The 17,345-nt window shown below is 36.5% G+C and overlaps 1 protein-coding gene and 1 long non-coding RNA gene across 4 annotated transcripts; both read right to left on the bottom strand.

Moving 5' to 3' along the window:
- Positions 1-239: 239 nt before the first annotated feature.
- Positions 240-3,628, bottom strand: LOC133812723 (uncharacterized). 3 transcript variants are annotated; one of them, XR_009884014.1, is made up of 5 exons: positions 3,310-3,628; positions 3,149-3,219; positions 1,533-1,598; positions 574-665; positions 240-483 (listed from the first exon to the last, which is right to left on the bottom strand). It is a non-coding gene; the product is annotated as an uncharacterized LOC133812723 (long non-coding RNA). The 3 variants fall into 3 exon arrangements; XR_009884015.1 differs by lacking the exon at positions 574-665 and having other exon boundaries at positions 3,310-3,613; XR_009884016.1 differs by lacking the exons at positions 574-665; positions 1,533-1,598 and having other exon boundaries at positions 3,310-3,520.
- Positions 3,629-8,492: 4,864 nt separating this feature from the next.
- On the bottom strand, positions 8,493-15,731 carry LOC133795046 (ABC transporter C family member 4-like). The gene is made up of 12 exons (XM_062232501.1): positions 15,424-15,731; positions 12,871-15,066; positions 12,424-12,744; positions 12,162-12,248; positions 11,465-12,094; positions 11,207-11,371; positions 10,800-11,094; positions 10,467-10,681; positions 10,074-10,379; positions 9,235-9,298; positions 8,876-9,115; positions 8,493-8,753 (listed from the first exon to the last, which is right to left on the bottom strand). The coding sequence occupies exons 2-12, from the start codon at positions 14,968-14,970 to the stop codon at positions 8,653-8,655; spliced, it is 4,524 nt and encodes a 1,507-aa protein (XP_062088485.1). The 5' UTR covers positions 14,971-15,066; positions 15,424-15,731; the 3' UTR covers positions 8,493-8,652.
- Between the last annotated feature and the right edge of the window lie 1,614 nt (positions 15,732-17,345).

The following is a 17,345-nucleotide window of genomic DNA, read 5'->3' as shown; positions in this document are numbered from 1 at the left end:
AGCTGGTTATTAGAGTATGCATGCTAGCAAGTTTGAATTGTTCTTGTGTGGTCTAGTTGAGTTTTGGGGTGAATTCTAATGGGTTTTGATGTTGTTACTGAGTTATTATTGAGCTGGAGTTTATGTGTTAAATATCTGGGTTAGATAGGTGAGTTTTGGAGTGAATTGGCTTGAGGAAAGGTGTAGAAAAATGGTGGAAAATGTAACGACCCGGATTTTCAAGACTCGATAATGCGGAAATATAAATGTTTTCATTTAACAAAATGTCTCAAAAACCCATAGAAAAAAAAACTTTTTAAAAAGTCGTATGGCCATACTTAACATTTAGTTACAAACATGTTTTATAAAGATTAGAGTGAGCCTAGTTTAGGAAAATTACACAACATTTCCAAAAATAAAAAGGCTTCCCCAAAAGGTCGGTCCACATGTACATTTGCAAGGAAGACTCCAGCGCTCACTGCTCTGCCTTTCCCTTGTTCTTACCTACAACATGAAACAACTAGGTAAGCGAAAACGCTTAGTAAGATCAACTTCCAAACAAAGCAGATAGAGAAATAGGGATCCGGACCCTACACAATCAATTTCAAGAATGCTAAAGCGTCCTGGCAAACTTATGGTCATGCCTGATAACCAAGGATAAATTAATTCACATCTAGATAAAAATCCTGCACTCAGAAAATCCCAGAACAAGCAGATATATTATATCACAACTATATCTTATCAACAATTATATCTCTGCACTCAGAAAATCCCAGAGCAAGCAGATATATTATATCACAACTACATCTTATCAACAATTATATCCCTGCACTCAGAAAATCCCAGAGCAAGCAGATATATTATATCATAATATAATTCGAGACCAACGCTCGACAATTTCCAACAATTCAGGCGAACGCGCCCTCCAACATAATTGCTAATCTGTAAAAGAGAACCGAGTCCCCACACTAAGATCTAGCCAATAAATATTCTCATCAAGGGTAACTATCGTGTTACCTAGGGCATCGCTACATATTCAAGAGTGTAATCCAATTTACACGGTTTTATGGAGACTTCTATGTTAATCAGTGGTGTTGGTGAGCAGCTGCCCCTAGGGTGTTCAGCCTCACTCAATCTTGGCAACCCCTAGTATCTCTAGGCACTCTCACGGAATGGCCAATATTCACGGCTGCTATCCGGGAATAACTTATCAGAGCACTTGCTCGGATTCTAACCGTCCAATGATTAAGTAAGCATGAGGGCCCCTAGGTCCCATTTATCTTGGCACCCCTAGGTTTAACCAGCTTATCCTCATCTCATGGCCACTCGTCGCTGTAATGAACCGGACATAAATAAAATCAAGCAGTGTGACGGGGATCAACCGTCTAGGATATGACGGACTTCTACCGTTCATATTTTCTAAATCAGCACTCACTAGACTAACGTCTCTAAGCAACTTTCTATGACAGCCTATATATATGCATGTATCCCTATACTAACATACAAGACAATAATCATTTCATGTTGCAGCCATACAATATAAATTGACTTACTTGGAGTCCTTAGCGCTCAGCAGGGTTTCACCCTCCAACGTTCAGTCCAATTACGCTTAGCCAATACTGTAGTTATCCATACAGTATACTCGGATTAATTATGACACTCATAATTCATTATTATTATTTTGGGCAGTTTGATCATTTTAATAAAAGTCATTTGTAAGGATTTACAATCCTTATTTGGTTTTAAACCTATTAAGGAAAGTTATACAAAATATTCGAGACTAAACCCTAAGTCTCGGGGAGACCTATCCTAAGGTCTCGATACCTAGGCTCGGGTATCACAATGGTATTTCCCCACAACCCGCTAAAAATCTTACTCTTTCAAGGTATCGCTATTAACCCGCACTTTCGACTAGTTGGTTAAAATATGTAAGATTTTAGCCGGTATTATATCCAGAAAATACAAATAAATTCCTTAATTATTTTTAAAGAAAATAAACTCTTTAAATTTTCCTTTTATTTTTCTTAAGGTTTTAATATCTAAAAACCGTTTTAAGAAAATTGCCTAATTTGTCTTAATTAGGAAAACCGTTATAAATTTCTCATCTTGACTAATTAATTTTCCAAAAGCAATTAATCAATTTTACTTACTAGGAAAATAATTTATTTAATTATTTTCTCAAAATATAGGGTTTTAAACCCTCTTTTAATTTATTAACTATTAATAAATTAAATCTCTTATTTTTAGAAAGAATAAAAACTCTTTAATAAAAATAATTCATTTAAACTCAAAGGGATAATTTTAGTGAAAATATGATTTCAAGACTTACCAATTTATATCTTGAAATAAGCAAAATTTTCCTTTTTACCTTATGTTCCAAAATCTCATTTTTACACTAAGTGTGAAAAATCTAATTTTCACATTTTTAACTACATACTTCGTTAGTTCATAACTTGAAATTTACTTACCCAATTGTTACCAAAATTTCCCAATTCTATTTTTGTTATGCCATTTAGGTCTTTGTAAAATCTTAGGTCAAAATGAGCATTTTTTATTGGTGAAATCATTTTCCAACAATGAGGTAAAAATGACCTTATTTTCAAGTCCTTACTTTTTCCAAACTTTGACAGTTAATAACTTTCAAACTGTTCAATATTTTCTTACCAAATTTTACAGTGGAATAATAGGTTGTGCCAGTAATATGTCCACAAAATTTTAGAAAAAACTGGGTTCATTTTCTCTATACAGTGGCTGTCCAAACTTGGTTCCGAAAATAAGAATACGAAAAAAAAACAGTTTTTTACCTAATCTTTGAAATAGCATAACTTACTCATTTCTAAACATTTTTTAGTGTTTCAAAAGCTCAATTTTATGTACTCAATCTCAACAACATCACAGTACAATTTAATTTTACAAAAACAATATACAGTTGCTGCTTGACCTCTTGGAAGTCACAGCTCAAAACATGTTTTGTTTTAGGGTATCCTACAAAACCCTTGGGGGTTTTGGTTCCCATTTTCAAAAATCAATACACATGCATCATAAAAATTATTAAACAACTACCATAACCTTATTATATCACCAACAAGAAACTTTAAACATTAGATATACAAAATAATGCTTAAAACTAAAAACCCTACAACAAAATCATCAAAAGTAAACTTTTTACCTCTTTGGTGTTCTTGCTTAAGGTTTGGACCTTCCTATTAGCTTTGGCTCCTCCAAAACCTTTCAAAAACCCTAACCAACTTCCCCCAACAACATAGTTAATTAGCTATTTGAAACTCTAAGCTTAAAACTTTACAAAAGCCTAGATTAGTGAAGGTTTACCTTAGGGAAAAATACTTCCTAGACCAAGACTTAGCCTCAAAGTTTCCTTGGTGTTCTTGGGCTTGAAAAATGGAGAGAACACTTTGAGAGGTCTTCAAAAAAGATGATAGTGAATGAGAGATGGAGAGTGATCGGTTCTTAGTGTGGGAATTGTTCACAATACTCTTCAAAATATCACAAGGTACTTGAGTGCTTTTCTACCCACTTGCCAACTTGACCTCTTAATTAAATGGCATTTAAATTTTATAAAATTTGGGTTCACACCACTCTAAAACACCACATGGCCGGCCACTCTTTACTACATATATGATCATTTCATTATTATTATTTTTTTTATAAATGTTATTAATGTTTCATAAGAAGAAAAGTCCAAATTGGCTTTTGACACATTTTTCACTCTTATTAAATTTTAATCACCAAACTTAACATTAATTAATTAAATTAAATGTCTCTCACATTTAATTTAATTAATCACATAATAAAATTTAACCTAAGGTCCATTCATGGAATAAAATTCCCCATTTCGGTAGAATTAGGCATTTAACACAAAATGCCCTAAAATTTCCATTTTCTTTTAGGTTTATTATTTTTGACCAAACTTTAACTTTTATGAATGTATTTTATGCCCAAAATATAATTGCCATGATTTTTCGTTTTATTTTCCGAGATTTTTACCCGATCAGGGTTTTTGTGTCGGTCCAGGACCGAAAGTCTTATCTTGACTTTTAAAATCACAAAATTCATTTTTTGGCTAGCAATAACTCATGGAATACTTACAAACAAAATATAATATTATTTAAAATAATATTCTTAACCCGGGGGAAAAATCCCGACCCGAGTCGTTTAAAGGTACCAGAAAATGCAGGACGTTACAGAAAATCTGGGTTCAGTGGTGAGAGCCGCAGCCCTAGAAGGGGTGCGCCACGGCCATGGGAGGCTGAGAAGATCATGCGCGCCGCGGCGCCTGGTGGGCGTGCTGCGGCCCGTGTGGGGGTCAGTGAGGTGCTAGCCTCTGTTTCGAGGCTAGCCGCGGCTCTTGTGGGTGGGGTCGCGGCCCTTTGTGCCAGTTTGAGTTTTAAGGGTATTTTAGGCTTGGGAACTCAAGGGGTAAGCCTCGGGATGGATTTTATCACGCGGATTGATAGAATTCAAGCACCTGGAGGTTAGGGTTATGGCTCTAAGTTATTTATTGGATTAGTTGATGGATTGACATTGTTAATGTGTTGTGACTAGGGTTTCGGCGAGGCTCACGTTAGAGGACTGTGCTCGGGGCATCGGTGCTCAGAAAGCTCGGAACTCAGGTAAGAGAACCCTTGCTCCCATAGAGCTTGTGTGCAGGGCTGAGCCCAACGTGTTTGAATAGAATTGATATGCAGGGCCGAGCCCAATATGTTAGAACTGCGGGGCGTAGCCCTTTATCTGATTATGCTAGAATTCTATTCTTGCTTGTTATGCTATGTATATTAGGATGTGAATGGTCGGCTTAAGCCCGGAACGGTGAAGACCGAGAACGGGGATGGGCCGGGAGCGGCATTGGGCACGTTGAGTGCAAGGCCAAGAACGGCAAGGGGTCGGGAGCAGCGTTGAGCACGTGGAGTGCGAGTTGCCAGGGAGAGTCCCTAGAAGGATACCTGGGATATCCTCACGGCGTGGTCCGCGAACCCAGGGCATGGTAAACGCCTGGGACGGCTAGGCCGTATATGTTTAGCCAATGGTGGCCACTTTATATGCTTGATATATGTGCTGCATATGTTATCTGTTTGTGGGTTTTCTTGCTGGGCTTAGGCTCACGGATGCTCTGTGGTGCAGGTAAGGGTAAAGAGAAGATCAACCAACCATGAATACAGCAGGCATGAGGCGGCGTGTACATGTTTGGCCAGCCTGGCTGCCACAGCCAGAGGATTTTGGGAGATGCTTGTAAATAAACCTAGATTTTGTCGTCTAGCCGACTTGGTTCAGTTTATATGTTGTAAATATTTCTAAACTGTATTTTGGGATCCCAAGTGTAAAACTTTTATAATTTTCTATGGAAATTACTATTTCTCAAGTCTTTCCTTTGTTTATGGCTTAATTACACTGTTTGACTTAAAACCTCGATTAGCGAGTTGAAAGCACGTTTTTAAACTCACTTAGTAACGGCTCTAAGGACGTAGGGCGTTACAGTCTTGCTCTACAAAACTTTATCCTTCCGGTCGAGAACCTGAGCCGGCTCCAAGTTCTCATAACTCAGTACGTGTGTAGAATCTGATACATACTTCCGAAGTATGGACACGTGAAAAACATCATGAACCCCTGATAGAGCTGGAGGCATCGCCAATCTGTAAGCTACCTCTCCAACCCATTCCAGAATCTCAAAGGGGCCAACAAACCTAGGGCTCAGCTTGCCCCGAACACCAAACCGTTTCACTCCTCTCAAGGGTGAAACCCTAAGGAACACATGGTCACCGACTTGAAACTCCACACTCCTACGTTTCAAGTCCGAGTAACTCTTTTGGCGACTCTGGGAGGCGAGCATTCGAGCTCTAATCTTTTCAATCGCCTTATTGGTCCTCTGAACCATCTCAGGACCCAAGTATCTCCTCTCACTCGTTTCATCCCAATGGATAGGTGATCTACACTTCCTCCCGTATAGTATCTCATACGGAGCCACGCCGATAGTTGCCTGATAACTGTTATTATACAAAAACTCAATCAAAGGGAGATACTTACTCTAAGATCCCTCAAAATCCAGCACACAGGCTCGTAACATATCTTCCAGTATCTGAATTGTCCTCTGAGACTATCCATCTGTCTGAGGATGATAAGCGGTACTAAATCGCAACTGCGTGCCCATAGCCTTCTGCAGACTCTCCCAAAACTCGGAGGTGAAGGTGGGGTCCCTGTCGGATACTATCGACCTCAGAGCCCCATGAAGTCGAACATTTTCCTCGACATACAGCTCGACATACTGCTCCACAGTATAAGTCGTCCTGATAGGTAAAAAGTGGGCGGACTTGGTATACCTATCCACAATCACCCACACTGAATCATGCTGTCCCACGGTCTTCGGCAAACCAACCACGAAGTCTATGGTGATATCCTCCCACTTCCACTCGGGAATCCTTAAAGGTTGCAATAACCCTGCTGGCCTCTGATGTTTAGTCTTTACCTGCTGACAAGTTAAACACTTGGCACATAATCCACCACGTCCCTCTTCATTCCCGACCACCAATACAAAGCTCTCAAATCTTGGTACATCTTCGTCGTATCTGGATGTAAAAAATAGGGAGTGGTATGAGATTCATCCAAGATCTCTCGCCGGATACTAGAATCCATCGGAAGACAGATCCGACCCTTGTATTTCAGTAGTCTCATCTCCGAAATAGAGAAGTCCTTAGCTGCTCCGACCAAGACACTCTCTCTGAGCCCTCTCAACTGAAAGTCTTCCCCCTGCACTTCCTTGATCCTCTCAAGGAGTGTAGACTGAAGAGTGATGTTGGCTAAACGACCAACCACTAACTCTATACCTACTTTAGTCATCTACTCATCTAACTTATCAGATTTCTGCCTTGAACTGAACAATTGTCCTGGGCCCTTCCGACTCAATGCATAAGCCACTACATTAGCCTTCCCAGGATGGTATAGGATATCACAATCATAATTCTTTACCAATTCCAACCACCGTCTCTGGCGCATATTCAGATCCTTCTGAGTAAAGAAGCACTTCAAACTTTTATGGTCGGTGTATATAGAATATATAAAATTAAAATGATATTCAGATTCAGTTAAACCAATCACATATTCAAATTTAATACCAATCACAGATTCAGTTTTTTAAAACTCAAAAACAGTTTACAGACATTGAACCAATCACATTTTCATGAACATGTTTTTAGTCACTAAATTCAAATTTTCATTTCAGTCTCTCACTTTTAAAAAATACAGTTTTCTAATCGCGAACCAATCATACCCTAAAATGAGAAAATTATTTTCAAATTTTATACTAATCAAGCTCTTAGTTTTTCGGTATTATTGTTGCATAAGGATTTGGAGACAAAAAAAAGGAAAGGAAAAAAATTTTCTTTTTAAAATTTAATCATATATTAAATCGACTTGAAACGGTATTTATTTATTTGGGTTTATGCATTTTTAGACCATGGGTTTTGCCTCATTACATGTTTGGACCATGTGTTTTGATAAATTATTTTTTAGTCCTTGTGTTTTGTAAAATTGTTCAAATAGGCTCCTAAACCTGATTTTGATGAACAAAAAATTGAATATAACAACACAACTATTATGCAGAATGACTGTATTTTTGTTTTGAGTTGTTAGTTTGATGAATTATTTGTGATTTTAGTTTAAAAAAAAATTTAATCAAAATCAAATTTAGGGGACTATTTAAACTATTTTAAATTATACAAAATCCAAAAAATAATTTATCATTATAATAAGTAAGAACACTGAGCCTATTCATTTTTAGATGACTATTAAGATAAGAAGGGCAAAGATTACAGAGTGGAGAGATAAAACAAATGCACATAAAAACAAATTTTATAGTGAATGGTGCAAACTTTTCTTACTTATTTTCTTGCGTTGTTTGACATTCTAGAAGAAAACGAAATAAGAGTGGTGTTTGGTTGGTGGAGTCCCCAAGAAATCGAATGCACATGTCATCTAGATCTAAAACAGATATCAAATTTTATTGTTTAGACTTTTTTGGATACAGTTGTTTGACATTCTAGAAGAAAACAAAATAAGCGTGAAATGCACATTCATATTAACTTCAGTCTTATGTTTGCTTTATTTAAGTAAAAGAACAGTAATTACATTGACATTACAAGGCATAATGATTCATTTTCTCAATCAAAAGTACAACTTTTAACATAGTAAATATAAAAAGAAGACAATAATTTTACCGTATCCAAATATACAAAGGGCAAATATTTTTTCTTTCCCCACTTTTGTTCTCCTGTACCAAACAGAACTTGTGTCAAAAATTGCAGTTCAAGCAATCAATGCATTGGGCTTATCTATCGTTGTTATGTGCTCAATCAACCATGAGCAAATAATTGATTAATGTACTGGTTTTAGGAAGATGGGATGACCTTATTTATTATCTCTTCTTCCAATATTGTACATACCGATTTGCTTACCAAAACCAAAAATAAAAATGCTATGAAAAATAGATGCTTAATATGATAATATATATAATTCACTAACAGCTAACTTGCATTACCAAGTAGGACATTACAAAGTCTACGAATTGAGATAATGGGGTGCCTTTTTCCTCTGTAAGAGAAAGCAAAAATAACAGTCACTAGACAATCTGAGGAAGGTAGAATTAGTGTTATCATAAATTCATAATCACAGCCCCGATGAGCGATTGGCATATTCTTGAACCAACGCTCCGAAAAGCGAAGGCCTCTCAATCAACCGAGACGGTTTGTCAAATTCTTTCGCCAGTCCTATTGTCGTTCAAAAAGAAAAGAAAGAAAGAAAGTCAGCATTTCAAAGACGTACGACGCACAAAAACAACATCCAAAACTCAAACGAAAGAAATTAAAGACAAGAGATTAATATATCAGACCTGCATCAACGACCAATACTCTATCACAGTCCATGACGGTGGGGATTCTATGAGCAATGCTGATGATGGTACATGTTGCGAAATCCTCTCGGATGATTCTTTGAATTACGGCGTCGGTTTGGGAATCGACAGAGGCTGTGGCCTCGTCCATGAACAATAAGCGGCTGCGCTTAAGCATGACCCGGCCCAGGCAGAGAAGCTGTCTTTGTCCCACACTCCAGTTATCTCCATTATCGACCACTGTGGTGTTAAGTTACGTACACAAATTTTTAGCGTGAGGAAGAAGAAAATAAGAAATAAAGGAATAGGTTGTGAGTTTTGAGAATGAATAGGTGGAGTGTATAGTTAATTGTTTGTACCTGGAGAATCTAGTTTTTCTGGTTTGGAAGCCACCACGTCCTTGAGTTGGCATCTTTCTAGGCTCTACAGAGTACGGGCAAAAAGATATAAGATTACAACAATTATAATGAATCCAACCACGTCGTTCAAAACATAAAGCGTCAAAACGACAATTAATTATCAAGAACGAGGACACCAAACAAACGATAAAGGATATATTTAAAAACGACAATAAAGTTCATCTCCGAATTATAGTTCATCTCCAAATAAAATAAAAATATTTATATTATCACTGCTATATACAATAAAATTTTGCTATATCATTTTTTTGGGTTGCTATATCAAAAATTTGAACGTGAAAAGTGTAATTTAATTAAATTATATACAAGTTAACAATACACATAATAATTTATAAACATTACAATGTAATTATGCATTGAAATATAGTGATTTTTATCGTTAAAAATATCTGAAGCACACACACACACAAATATCCCCTCAATTTTAATGTGTACCATTTTAGCTATTGAACATCATTTCTGTCAAATAGGTTATGATATAGAATCAAATTTTATATTCATTTAAAATTGTGACAATGTTTAAAGTGTATTAACAAGTTTTTTTTTTTTTTTTTGACAAAACAACCAGTCAAATTTCACTTGTGCAACAAAGACAATTCAAGGCAGTGTAGTGAAAAAGATATGGAACAAGTGGCAAAATATCTACAATAACGACATAATCTAATTGTCTCTTAGCAAAAAAAAAAAAAAATCTAATCGTCGAAAAAGAAAAGAAAAGAAAATGTATGCAACAGGATAATATATAAAAATGAAATGCTGAAGAATTTAAGAGTACATACCTTCCATATTTCTTCATCAGAGTAATCTCCTACAGGGTCGATATTGGTTCTGACAGTACCCTCAAAGAGAACTGGTTCTTGAGGTATAATCCCAAATCGAGACCTAAGATCATGAAGTCCCAGAACGCTAATGTCAATGTCATCGATGATTACTCTACCTCCCGTAGGCTCCACCAGCCTGAAGAACACTTGTATCAACGTCGATTTACCGCTCCCTGTTCGTCCAACCACACCCACCTTCTCTCCGCCATTGATGCTTAGAGTGATCCCTTTAAGAACCAAAGGCGTGTTCGGTCGATACCGGACCTGTTACGTCGAAACAAGTTTAGTGTATGCAAACCCAATTGACCCATTTGGTTGGAACTATACTTTTTTAATTATTGATTTATTTACCTGCAAGTCTTTGAGGTGAACGTTGCCATGTGCAGGCCAATTTGGAGGAGGAAGACGGTCTTTGATTCTCCATTCTGCTTCGGATGGAATGTTAGTGAACTGTTTCACTCTCTCAACGGAGACCATTTTGTTCTCCACGAAGCAACTCATGTAGATGGCCCAGAACATGACACCATTAAGGGACAACCCGTACGAAAGAGATAGACCAACGTTCTCTATTGGAGAGTTTTAGAGCAATATCCCAGTAAGTCATTTGAGTTTCAGCCAAAACAATAAAGAGAGAAAGATAAATAAAGTAATGGGAATGGTGTTGTTTGTTAGAGTAGTTAGTACCTGGTTTTATAACACTGCTTGGTAGTAAGACCATGAAGAGAGTAGACAAACACAAGATGAAGCTCCCTAGTAGCTCTAATCGGAAACCCAACCACTCATTTGATCCGTTGTTGTGGAAATCCATACGCAGATTGGCGTTCACCCTTCTGAGGTTTTCATTGGAGAAGCTCCCCTGTTTTCGAAAAGCTCTAATAGTCATGACCCCGGATATGCTCTCTGAGAAATGGTGAATTACAGGTGCTTTTGTGATTGAATCTAGACGAGTCAATTCACGAGATGATGCGAGGTAATAACCCTGCAAAACCAAAACAATAGTATTTTGTTATCGCAGAAAATAGATTCTCCATTTGAACAATTTTAGTATCTACTTGAGTAAAAGAGTATAATGAGAGAAAGTGCTGCCATACCCTATACCATATATTCAGCAATATAAGGGGAATGATTAAGAATACTGTTGGCCAGGCATATTGACATGTGATGATGAATATGCTGAGAAGTGTAACGTACATAGATACGGCAATTCCCAGAATGAAGGGAAGGAAGATATCAATATTGGTTTGATCAGTCGAAGCCTATCAGAACAGATAAAGTTCTCATTAGTTAGCCTAGTGATCGAACTAGAGAGAGATATTAATCACTTTACAATGATGTTTCTAAGTTGTTACCCGACTTAGAATTCTTCCAGAAGGTGTAGTATCAAAAAACGACATGGGGGCGTGTAAGATGCTGTGAAGAATTTGTGAAAAGAAAATCTGAGCTGTCTTAAGCCCCAAAATGGTGCAAGAGAAGGCTCTTAGTGTCACCAGCACTATGGAAATGAGAGCTATAATGCCATAAACGGAAATAAAAAGGGAAGGATTAAACAACATGGCACGCTCTTCTGATGTTTCATAGGCCAGCCAGTAATCAGCAGCCATCATCGATCCTTGCCACGCAAGGGAGAGCAGAACAACCACAGCTACACCCGACCATCCATAAGCTTCAGTGCAGTAAACTTTGTAGACATGAAGGCCCACTTTTCCAGTCTCTCTCTCCTCGTCTTTGATGAGCTTGGAACTTCCCTCATCAGGTTTCAGTTGGTCAGCAGTGTGGTTTTCACCATTGGCCTCCCCATGGTTAGCAGAGGGTAGAAGAGGCTTCTTTGGTTTAGGGGAATTTTCACTGTGCGAGGTGGAGCCAACATCTACAAGCTCCATGGAGGTTTCGTGGGCTGCTACAAGTGCTCCAAAATCTGTGCCTGATTCTTGCAGATCATTGTATCTTCCTGATTGAACTATCATGCCATCTCTCATAACCTGACATTATATTTATGTGAGTTTAAGGTACAGAGAGAAAATAGGAAAGAAAATACGAAGACCCTACCATGATAAGATCAACATTATGCAAGAAGTCCACTTGATGAGTTACAAGTATAATAGTCTTGTGCTTGAGCGCTCCCCTTACACATTCCTGTGGAAGGAAGGTAAATTTTTTAAAAGAAGAAAAGTATCAGTCTCTATTTTTAATTTTTGACAAATGCTTTCTAAAGCAAAACTGCTCCATTTCTCTGCTAATTCTGTTTGATTATAGTACTCGGTGCTATAATCAGCCTAATGCTAAGGGAAGTGTAGAATGGTCACTTTACCTTGAAGATATCAGAACCAGTATGAGCATCAACAGCACTAAAGACATCATCAAGAAGATAGATATCACAGTCTTGATAGACAGCCCTGGCAAGCTGTATCCGCTGCTTTTGGCCACCACTAAGGTTGATCCCACGCTCACCTATCTCGGTTTGATCTCCGTACTCCATCATTTCCAAGTCTTTCTTCAAACAACAAACCTTAATCACTTCATTATATCTCCTTCTGTCCATTGGCAAACCAAATAGGATGTTTTCTTCAATGGTTCCATTCTGAATCCATGATGTTTGAGCTACATATGCAGTTGTCCCACAAACTCGTACCTGTTATTCAGAATCCATTAAGTGATATCAACTCATAAAATATTGACTCGTCTTATAGTATTGCAAATAGGAATTTCATGCGAGAGGGATTCATAACAAGATAGCCACAAAGTAGAACTTTCATACCTTTCCTGAGAGTCTATGCATTTCACCAAGAATTGAAGACAGGAGAGAAGACTTTCCGGATCCCACTGTCCCAACTATAGCCGTCAACTGCCCTTTATTGACTGTCACGTTTATATTCTTCAAAACCCTTTCTCCAGTCTCATCATCCCAGCTAAACGCTCCATCTTCAATCTCCACAGCAGTTCTACCATCACATCCCTCCTCTCTCTCAACACATTCTTCCATCAGTTCCTTGCTAACCATGAAGCGATCCAATCTCCCGAGCGAGATCATGGCCTGAGAAAGCGAAATCATTGATTGTGGGAAAGTCCTGATCGGCTCTTGCAATATCTTGAAGATGGTAGTAGTAGTGAACACAGTCCCTGCATCAAGCGGGATGCCAAGGAGAATGGCAGTACCGAATGTGAGAGTTGATATCAGCAAAGGAGTGCTCCACATGACTATAATATTGCCAGAAATTGAGTACATAAACTTGGACAGCCATCCAAACTCCGAGTCACGAAAAGACTGAATCCTTTGATTGAAGTGTTCCTCCCACGCCTGGAACTTGATTACCCTCATGTAATTAAGCATCTCATTCGTCGCCTTCATTCTCGAATCGCGGTTTTTCATCAAACTGAACTGAAACCTGTTGTTTCTTCTGGTGCCAAATATGACAAACAGCAAAACACCAGCAATTCCTGCAACGGCAGTGATTACTGAAGCTCCAAGGTAGTTGTACAGTAGAACCAGGGCTACAAGGACCTGGAAAGGAGTAAGCCAAATTGAGTGCAGCTGCAACATCATATCAGAGAGCTGTTGAGCATCAACAGCCATGTAATTCACTATCTGTCCAACTCCATGAGCCTGCCGAGCCGAGCAGGTCAATCTAAGCCCTTTCTTGTACAATGAAGTAATGAGAGTAGAACGAATGAGCATTCCAAGCTTCTGAGAGTTGAAGTTAAATTGGTGAGTGGTCAAAACCTCAACAAATTTCGCAAGAAGAAGAATCAAAACTAAGTAGTATCCTTCATATATGGAGCTTCCCTTCCCTGAGGTGAAATCGACAAACCTTTGTATTAAAACAGGTCCCACGAACATGACACAGAGACGGATTACGGCGAGGGAAGCCGTGAACGCCAACTCCCCCCGGAAGCACCGGAGGAGTGTGGTTCGAACTGGGTGATTTGACTTTTCTTCTGGTTTAGGCCACTTTGATTCGAAGAGCTTTGACATTCTCTCGGCTCTGTGTTCTGGGGAAAGAGTCGGGACTTCGTCAAGTTTCAAAGGCAATTTGTAACCTTTTCTAAGAAGGGGATTCATCCATATCCAAAACGCCTTGGAAACTATGGAAGCTGAAGCGAAACCACTCACGTTGCTGGTTTTATTCAAAAGGGGTTGGCATATTTCCGGTTCTACGTCCATTCCTGACTCTGTTTCACTGTTCACTGAAATCCCAGTTGACCCTTTAATGGCGGCAACGAGAAGAACAAGCGACAGAGGCAAAGATACTATGGAAAGTATATCGTCCAAAAGCAAATCTGAAACCTGGGTTTCTCGAACAGATGATAAACGAATAATCCCAGAAGCAGAAAACAACGAAACGACAATGAAGTTTGCCACCCAAAAAATTCTAAGCGATAAAGGGTGTGTAACAGCTTGAAACCTCTTCTCATGGAGGATTAAGATTGTTATGATTGCTTGAGTTATGGCCTGAAATAGCCAGAACAAACCATCTAACATCTTCCATGGCGATTGACTACTCTTAGTGAATGTTATGATACATAAAACAGTGTAACAAAGTGATAATAGACCAGTCAAAGAGACTGAAAGTTTGAACCAAAGACCGGTTCTGAGATGAGCTCGGTTACTTGTTATGAGAGGCTTGTTGAGACTCGTACTGCGTTGGTCATTGGAAATGAACCTCGAGAATAGCTTTTGGATTGCAAACACCAAAAGGGTAAGCAAGAAAAGGAGGTTTAACAAAGATGACAGAGCTCTCTGAGGACAAGGAGAGAGGAAAATGAATCTAAGCCATTGAAATACAGTCGAGACCTCTGAGGATTGAATCACAGAAGATGATGAACAAGAAACTGATGTGATCCAAGATGAAGAAGACATATTGGTGTCGAACTTTGGAATCAATAAAGATCCTTATTGTATTCCTTGTTTTGTTTTCACATCGATATCCTTCTTTCTTCTTCTTGTTCTTCCTCCCTGACAAGATAACAATGACAAAAATCCAGAAGATTGCTCGTATGGAAGTAATGACACCGCTCTTCTGAACCAATAAATGTAACTTTATATAGTTTTAATATAACGACGAGAGTCACGAGAGGGATAAGGGAAATCTATAAAAAAAAAAATTGTGTCCATTTATAAACCTTATGGAGCATGAAAAATGCAAAGATACTTATTTTTTTCAAAAAAAAAAAACTATGGACAAACTTTGACTGATGCATAAATAAGAAAGCGATTGAATTTTTTGGCAAAAATACAAAATTATAGATGGCCGTTCAGAAAGCCGATGCCTAAGCCGAAAAATAGTGCCAGATCACTTATAACTGTACTGACCTTTTCTTCTCTCTCTTTTTCCCTTAGTTTTTCTGATATCCTTACAGAGCGAAATCCAGTAATGCCCAGAATGAGAAACTATCAATTTTTTAGCTCAGTTTGCTATTTTTTGATAGCTATGAACTATGACCATGTTTCCCCAAGAAATTTAACAACAAAAAAATATATATTATATATATAGACAAGAGTGTATGCTTTAATATCTTATATATACAGAGTATGCTTTAATATGACTCGATAACAGTTGAAAATTCTTAACAAGTAAACTTCCGAGAAATGACAAAGAAAATATTAGTAAAAAAGAAAAGAACTGAAACAATCAGTATGTGTTTGAAAGTCAGAATGATTCAGACTTTTAGGGAAGGGAAAAGCAAATTGAGTTGTTTATAGTACAAATGATAGTATATCTAATGCCGATATTAAATTGTTGAAAATACGAAATCTTGTGGACAGCCATTATATTCTGATTTCTGACCCAATAAAAATCAGTATCCCAATACTATTTAATTATAAGCAGAACTATTATTTTATAGAGTAGTTATTATTTTATAAAGTAATGTTAGCATGTACTTTTTTTTAATGAATAATTTAAAATATATGTCACATCAGTATATGTGTTTACTTGTAAATAAGAGTGTTTAAATGAGAAATGTGTATGCAACATTAATTTTTTCTTAAAACACGGAAAACTCATAACCTGTCGAGCTAGTGGGGCAGAGAGAATTCAGAAAAAAAAAAAAACAACTTTCCAAGTATTTTTTTCCATCATTGCCCTAATAAAGGGTAAAATTGACAAAAGAAAAGTACCGATTATTGTAAAATATCAATTTTTAAAATGTTACAGAACACATGCGCAGGAAATTATCTTAAAAAAGGCAATTATTAGAGCACTTCCAATATATATTCTATTCTATTTTTTAAAATATCTCAAAAAAAAAATATTTATTTTACCTCTAAATTTTACATTATTTTATACAAATAATTAAAAAATAATAATAATAAATATATATATTAAACAGGAGAGAGAAAGCTTATAAAGAAAAATAATAATATTAAAATATTATATAAAGGATACGTAAATATTATATAAATGTAAATATGAATTGATTGGAGTTTGTGCATAGCTATTATAAATATATGCATAAAGGAGCTGATGAAATATATTTTTGTAAGTTTTAGCTCAATATTATAGAGAAAATGTATTACAAAATACATCACCAAAACATATTTTTTTTATAATTTACCTCAAATTTGTACATTGTACAATATATCAACTTCTCTATTTTCTCTCTACATCATTTAAATATTATATTTTTAAAAAATATTTTATTTATTTTAAAAAATAAAATAATTAAATATAATAGTATCACACTCATATATACATATATATATATACAAAAAATTTATAAAAAAATAATAAAATATTTATAGCTTGATAAATAGTATTTTATTACATATAAAAAATAATATTCATTTAGATAAAAAAATATAATTTTACATCACTAATTTAATGACTACTTACTAATGTTTTCTCTATATTATAAAAAATTAAACATTCTACTTTCTCATTTTTTTTTCACTCACTTTTATTATTATTTAATGCGGCTATTTCTTTTAAATATTTTATATTTTTTAATAATATTATATATGAAAATGAACAAAGCTAAAGAAAGAGCAAAAAGAACCGTACCTATTTGACCTGAGAAATTTGAAAGGGAAACTTTTCTGTTTGGAGCCTAGCGAATAAAGAGATTCATTCCCGGGTGACAAATATAAGAATTACAGCGTTAATGGCACTTGGGTCACGAACTTTATCACTTGCATCCAAAAGTCTTTAATTTTTATCTTGTAGTAATTAAATTCCAACATTTACATTTAAGTATACATAGATTTCTAAAATTATATTTTATTAAATAAATTCT

This window comes from Humulus lupulus, chromosome 1, assembly GCF_963169125.1.
Source record: "Humulus lupulus chromosome 1, drHumLupu1.1, whole genome shotgun sequence".
Lineage (NCBI taxonomy): Eukaryota > Viridiplantae > Streptophyta > Magnoliopsida > Rosales > Cannabaceae > Humulus > Humulus lupulus.
This window is presented reverse-complemented; position numbering and strand designations above follow the sequence as displayed.